Here is a 7,356-nt window from a genome sequence, read left to right as displayed (position 1 = left end):
AGGAAAGAGAGGTGGGTCACAATGGACACACTTAAATACCAGATCTTTCCTTAGCCAGAACCTTTCCAAACTGCACTCTCACAGTGTCACACTGCCTTCCAGCAACAACAACAGCAACCAAAGATCAACCTCAAGCCACAGGACAAAATTCTTTTCTGATGTGGAAGGTCAGACTAGGCTGCAACCACAGAGCATACTAAGAATAAATCTCACCAAACCAAAGCTCTGATACCACTTGTTGGGAATAAGACACCATTTCCCCTTGAGAAAACACCTTTGACAGAGAAATAAAATAGACACAATCACAACACAAGAATTTAACGTGGAAACTCCAATTACCGGAAAAAAAACCATGGCCGTTGTCAAATGACAACCAGAGAATATCACTATGTGAAAATTGTTACAACACATAGACTTCTTTCTCTCTAACACCGGCACCCCAATACACCCACACTCTCTCAAAGCAAATATCTAACTACACCTCACAACACTCTAATCAAAGAGTACAGAGGAAAAGAAAAATCAGATACAAACTTAAAGTATTTTTGACTGGTGCAAAAACAAATGGAGAACTTAGCCTCATATTTATAGCCTAGGCCACCCACTCCATTTGCTATCCTAAGCAATATGCGACTAATTCAACCAAATCCTAACACTCCATGTATAAAGTTGAGCTTGGAATTTTGTTTTTTCCATTGATGAGCTTGGAATTATTTCCATGGATATTGTTGAGTTTGGGGATGCGCGTACAAAAGTAGGGGTGTTTGTGGTGCGGTTTGGATCGGTTTTGAGTCAAAAACTCATTTGATCCGAACACTAATTTTACTTGCGGTGCGGTTTGGATTGGATGATGTTTTTAAAAAAATCCGATCCGATCCGATCCAATGTCAAGCGGTTTGGATTGGATTGAATTTGCGGTTTTGTAAATTAAAAAATTTAAATACATATAACAAATCTCAACATCAAATTTTAAATAATTAACAATGACATAACAAGTTTTAACAATATCTTAAAAAGTCAACGATAACATAATAATAAAAATAAAATTATAGGTTAGTTAAAATAAATAATAAATAACATTTTGAACATAAAATCTTTATTAAATAATAATAATACATGAATAATATAAAAATGTATAATAAATTGAACATATTATAAGTATAATTATAAATATAATAATAAAATAATAATATTATAACATATTGTGCGGTTTGGATTGGATTAGATCGGTTATGAAAAGTAGATCTGAAATTCGATCCGATCTAGCGGTTTGTAAAAAATAAAATCCAATCAGTCCGAATTAGTGCGGTTTTAATCGGTTTTCGGTTTGGATTGGATTGAATGAGCGGTTTAATTTGGATCGGTTTGGATTTAAACACCCCTATACAGAAAGACTATCCACGGTTAGCTACCAGGACATGTAGGGTTGATTATATAATCAACAGATGATATCATCTGTTATAGGACAGACATACATCATATGCAATTGAATGTTTTGCTTGAGTGTGCATTTGTTTTAGATTTGTCTAATTATTTTTTCATGTTTAGCTGCAACTTGTTTACTTGCAGAATCTAATTCTATCTGTGCTTTCTTTATTTGGCTTGTAGTATCTAAATATTTAAAAAAAAAATATTATAAAACATGACTTTTGAAAAAGATTAAAAATATTTGAAGAGATTATTTTAAAATTTTTAAAAATTTTTAGAAATTGTTTTAAAAATTTTTAAGTTTTTCTAGGATTATTTTGTACTTTAATTTGAAGACTTATTTATCCAAAATACACACATGAATACTTAATAGTTACATATAACAGTTAACATTTTATATCAACTAAAATCTAAAGAACTAATAAAAGAGACTATATTATCTAACAAAAATAAAAATTAAAAATTAAAAATTATTTTATATATTTTAAAATCTAAAAAATTAAAATATCTAACTTTAAAAACTTCAATACTGATTTGAGTAATACTCAATCTTCAAACATAAGAAACTAAAATAATTCACGCGTATATCAAGAGGGCTGATAAACTCTAAAGATTAAATAATCATGCACGAAACTGCAATACTCGTTGCTCAATAGCATGTTGTTCAATAATTGTCTCTTTTGCCATTAAAATGTTTCGTCTGGTGTGCCATAGAGTAGTGCTCCTAAGAGTAATAGAGTAGATGTTAATGTTTATCTATAGTTCATGTTTCCTTCATCCTATTGATAAATCTATTAATTTGTGTTTTCCTCTCTCATTATATATTTGTAGTTAGTAGAGTTAATATTTAAAATTATTTTTAAATTTATAGTCTAAGTTTTAATGTCATTTTTAAATTTAAAATTATTTTAAATTTATTCTTAAACTCAATATAGTCATCTTTAAAATACTTTTTGATGATAAAATAATGATGTAGTTGGATGAAAACTACGTTAAAAATTATGTTGGACTGGTAAAATATTATCATTTTATATTTTAGGTCCAAATAGAACATAAACGACATTATTTAGAAAATTTTGAGGAGTTTTAAACCCTAAAAGACGTTGTTTATATTCTATTTGGACGCCAAAAATAAAACGATGATATTTTACCAGTGCAATATAACTTTTAACGTGATCTTCGTCTAATTACATCATTATTTCGTCACAAAAAAATTTTAGGAACAATCATTGTTAAATATTTTAAATTTAAAAATAATATTAAAATTTGACTACAAATTCAAGAACCACTTTAAATATTAACTCTTAGCTTGTAATAAATTTCTGGACGGATATAAATAACATTTTTCTTTTATAGTAATGCATTTGGTTTATCTTATTTTATCTACTTTCCTCTGTGACTTTTTCCCTCAATATTATTTGCCTTTCCAATTTTTTTATATATAAAGGACAGAGGCACCCTTTGTGGGCTACCTCTCATGATTGTTTTCCTAAGTTGGTGATGTTAATCTCCAAGGATCCATACACCGTTGAGAAGCACATAGGGCAAGCCTCAATGAACAGTAGGCATCATTCTATCATGGGTGTCATTCTCATTGGAAACAAATTAATCTAATGCGTTATGCGTGACTAAATCCTAAAGGAAATGTCATAATGGAAAGTAGGCTACGATATACCAATATTTTAAACTTTTGTAAAAGAGGAACAGAAATGTACATCAATATGATTTTGTTATTTTGTTTTATTTTATTTTATTTTTCTTTTCAAATAAAAACTAAAGCTGAATGCTACAACATTGAATGTTTATGATTCAGTTGAGAAATGTGATATGTTGAGTTCTGTTGAATCAATTACACACTGATTGAAAAAATTAAACCCATCATGGTTCTTTTTGCTTAAAATTTTAAAGTGTATTGGTGCACTAATGTTTTAGTAATTTTTAAATATTGATCTTAATTATAAAAAATATATAATATATGTAATTAAGAGTAACGGTTGAAATTTATTGAAATATCGGTGTATTAATATATTTAAAAGTTTTTCTAACTTATATATAGTTATATTCATACGAATTTAATAATTGAGAGTTGTAGATAATAATTTAGTTAAATATATTAAATTATTTAATAATTTATAACTATTAAATTTACATAAAAATAAATGTATTTGAATTTTTTTTGAATTAAATATTTTAATTTTGTGTTCCATTCAAAGATAAAAGAATAAAAATGCTTTTAAGTATGCTAATGCATTAGTGTTTAAGTAATTTTTAATCATTAATCTTCATTGTAAAATTAAGATCAATGATTAAAATTTATTGAAATACTAATACATTTGAAAATTTTTCAAAAGAATATGGTGTATTATGAACATCAGATAAATGGGCCCTATTCCTCCTGTTCCGTTGAGTAATATTTTAGCCCGGCCCAACCAATCCGATCCATATGCATGAAAATATCAAACAGATAGGATTAAAAAAAAAAGAAAAAAGGGAATAAAAAAAAAGTTAAGTTCCCTCGCAAAGTTCCCGCGCACTGAACCTAAATTGCCGATTAGCCGCTGAGTTTCCCTCTTCAGTCTTCACTCCGTTCTCACTTCTCAGATTCACTCACTTCCCCAAAATCCCCAACCCCCGCCGAAAAAAAAAAAAACGAGAAGAAAAGAAAAAAAAAAGGTGATGGTGGCCGTTCTACCGTTGGAAACTGCCATGAACGCTCGCGACGCTACTCTTTTCGCCACCGCAACCCTCTTTGGCGCCGTTACCTCTGCACTTGCTCTCCGCTTCTTCTACCGCTCCCGAAACCATCCCCAAACCCAAAACGGAACCATTTCCAATCACCGCCATTCACGTGGTGACCCTTACGATCCTTCCAAGCGCAAACAGTTAGTCAGTCTATCAAATTTGACTTTATTGTTGCTGTTCACTACAATTATGCTAATCCCTTTTTTAAAAAATTGAATTGAAGGTACTTGTCGTGGGATGATTATTTCATGGCGATTGCGTTTTTGTCTGCTGAAAGATCCAAGGACCCTAACAGGCAGGTCAAATATGATGTTTCATCTCTCATAATTTTGTTTAGATTGGGAGTTGATTCTGAAGAATTCAAGGCTTGTGTTGGTGTTGTTATTTGTAGGTAGGGGCATGCTTGGTGAGTCAGGATGACATAATTCTTGGTAAGCTTTTTAACTTCATTGGCTCAAACCATCAAACACCTTGTGCACATTCCATATTACTTTAATATTCAGGGACTACGAATTGCATAAATTATATGGAACGAACTTTAATTATTATTAGTAAATTGTTTTAAGCATAATTACTACTTTATTACATTTTTTCTCCTTAACTTTGTTGTGTTAGGCATTGGCTATAATGGATTCCCAAGAGGATGTTCCGATGACAAGCTACCATGGGCAAAGGTTAGTATTTAAGGGAATGACTTGGGCAATTTGTTGTCTTTAAATTTTAACCATGTTAGGTGTACACCAAAATCAGCTACCAAAATTAGCTACCCGATAAAATACACATTGGAATACAAAATTTCATTAAACATAGTGGCTAGTTTTGGTAGCTGAAAATTTGCCACCCAGGTAGAATACACACGGGAATACAAAATACACATTAAAAATGAGTTAAACTATGCATATATTTGTATACAAATACATAGTGATTGATTTTGGTACGCAAATAGCATTTTTGTTAAAGTTCAGTTTCTTTGAATTTTAAACCATTTTATCTAATTTGGAAATCTGTTATGTTTTAGAAATCCAGGAGTGGGAATCCTTTAGAGACAAAATACCCGTAAGTTTTTTGCTTTCAGATATTCTCTCTCTCAAGACCATTAATAATAATCATTTATTGGTTAAAGGGTAGCCTACAGTAATATTTCCTAAGGTCGGGCAATATTACACACTACACTTCTCCAACTGAAAAAAGTTTGTACTAAGTTTTAGTGAGATTTGAACTTTAGAAGTGTATGACATTGGGTATCCTTGAATTTTATATATTGTAATATTGACCTCTTTTGTAAACATGAGACCGACCATACAAATCAAGTGGTGTTGTGTGTACTATTATCTAATTGTAGGGAGATCAGTGTAATTTGCCTTTAGTTGAAAACTAATGCCTTAACTCTTGTCTGCAGTTTAATCATTTTGTTGCTACAGTTATTATATTTAAGATCCTATTGATGATGCTTTGTTCCTATTTTAGATATGTTTGTCATGCGGAAGTAAATGCTATTCTTAACACAAATCACGCCTCTGCTGCTGGACAAGTAAGTTCAACTGCATTCTCTACTTACCTTATCTTGTGAATTGAAAATATTGCAGCTTCTGGAGGTCGATATCTTTATTTATTTATATATTTATAAATTCCACTTGGACTACGCCATTCACACACGTTGTGCATATCAGATAAAACAAATGCCTTTTCGTATGATCTGCTAAGCGATTTGTCTTTTCTCTATTTTAATGCATGCAGCGGCTTTATGTGACCATGTTTCCCTGCAATGAATGTGCAAAGATCATAATCCAGGTTGGTGAAATTGTGGATTATTGATTTGATGAAACATTGTGCACTCAATTTTTTTTCTCCATTTTAGGCTTTGATCAGTATGCAGATATAGTGCTTTGCCTTATTGTTTCTAAACTAGATTAAATCATATCTTAGTGTAGAAATTGTAATAAGAAATGAGCTCAGTATATACATATTATCATATTAAAAAAAATGATAAATTACAATTTGTTGTTGCAGTCAGGAGTTTCTGAAGTGGTTTATTTTGTGGAGAAGTTAGAAAGTTCTGATATTGCATATACTGCTTCTCACAAGCTACTGTCATTGGCTGGTGTTAAGGTATAAACACCCCCTTTTACAAATTGTTATAGAATTTGGGATTCATTTGGCTTGTGAGGGTTAATCAACGATAATGTGAATTCTTATCTGCAGGTCAGGAAGCATCAACCACTTATGAACGAAATTCATCTTAAGTTTGAGGAACGCTAGATTTCGAAGATTGACACAAATTTAAGGTGGTCTTAGTCATAATCTTCTGAGTTACTCGGTAATGGCTATCAAATTTGGAATACTAAGTCGCATTATATGAACAAATCAAACAAGGAATAGTGATATAGTATGTTTAGGGAAAGTTCATGGGATGATGAACAAGTTAGGAAACCAACATACACAACGGTGTTGTTAAAAAAAAAAAATTGTATTTTACTGTAAAACGTGCCAGATTTGTCCAAAAAATTTTAATATGGAATGTCTTTGGAGTTATATCCCAAAATGGGATTGTATGGTGTTGTGCGTAGGTATGGAATTTGAAACTTCTCGTACTCGAAGTGAGCGACAAGTATTTTTTTTATGAATTTGAATTGTCTCAATTTTAAATTTTTAGAGGTAAAGTGTGATCTCATATTTTTTTTATCCTGCTTATAAAATAAATAGTGAGAGATCACATTTTATTCTTTAAAATGAATCCTGAGTCTTGATATATGTATTTTGGCACTCTTCTGTATATCTCTTCGTTTTAGGTTGATTTCTAGCTGTTCGTTTACGTTATCAAGCGGAGTGTTGCGTTTTCGGTTTATCGGTTTTGATTTACCCACTTTTTCAAAGACTCCTAGTTAAGAACATTCTGGCAATACTATATGTACTAAATTTTATTTTAGAGGTCGTAATATCTCACCACTTCTGTCTTATGACTTAAGCCTAAGACTTGGTGTGGTAGGGTGTTACATTATAGTATCAGAGCCGTTCGTTCTTGTAGATCCTGAGGGACGGACTGATTATACTTTTGTGCATTCTCTGTGTTTGTGTTTATGTGCTATTAGGATATCTGATTGATATAACTGACATAAACGTTCGTGAGTATACATTTGAGACTCTGAGCACTAGACTTTCGATATTGTGACTGATCAACTTGATATC

At 31.2% G+C, this 7,356-nt stretch overlaps 1 protein-coding gene across 1 annotated transcript; it reads left to right on the top strand.

The window, feature by feature from the left end:
• The first annotated feature begins 4,127 nt into the window (after positions 1 to 4,127).
• Positions 4,128 to 6,648, top strand: LOC130945114 (uncharacterized). The gene is made up of 9 exons (XM_057874132.1): positions 4,128 to 4,310; positions 4,394 to 4,469; positions 4,562 to 4,601; positions 4,786 to 4,844; positions 5,189 to 5,226; positions 5,638 to 5,701; positions 5,908 to 5,961; positions 6,181 to 6,279; positions 6,373 to 6,648. The coding sequence occupies exons 1-9, from the start codon at positions 4,135 to 4,137 to the stop codon at positions 6,427 to 6,429; spliced, it is 663 nt and encodes a 220-aa protein (XP_057730115.1). The 5' UTR covers positions 4,128 to 4,134; the 3' UTR covers positions 6,430 to 6,648.
• Positions 6,649 to 7,356: the final 708 nt, after the last annotated feature.

Source organism: Arachis stenosperma, chromosome 1 (assembly GCF_014773155.1).
Source record: "Arachis stenosperma cultivar V10309 chromosome 1, arast.V10309.gnm1.PFL2, whole genome shotgun sequence".
Classification (NCBI taxonomy): Eukaryota; Viridiplantae; Streptophyta; class Magnoliopsida; order Fabales; family Fabaceae; genus Arachis; species Arachis stenosperma.
The sequence above is the reverse complement of the archived record's forward strand: the minus strand, read 5'-3'. Positions and strand labels throughout refer to the sequence as shown.

Excerpts from the sequence above, each read along its gene's own strand:
- LOC130945114 (XM_057874132.1), top strand. The coding sequence starts at position 4,135 with ATGAACGCTCGCGACGCTACTCTTTTCGCCACCGCAACCCTCTTTGGC. Across the intron at positions 5,227-5,637 it reads CCTTTAGAGACAAAATACCC|ATATGTTTGTCATGCGGAAG; the intron begins GTAAGTTTTTTG and ends TTCCTATTTTAG. Across the intron at positions 5,962-6,180 it reads GTGCAAAGATCATAATCCAG|TCAGGAGTTTCTGAAGTGGT; the intron begins GTTGGTGAAATT and ends TTGTTGTTGCAG.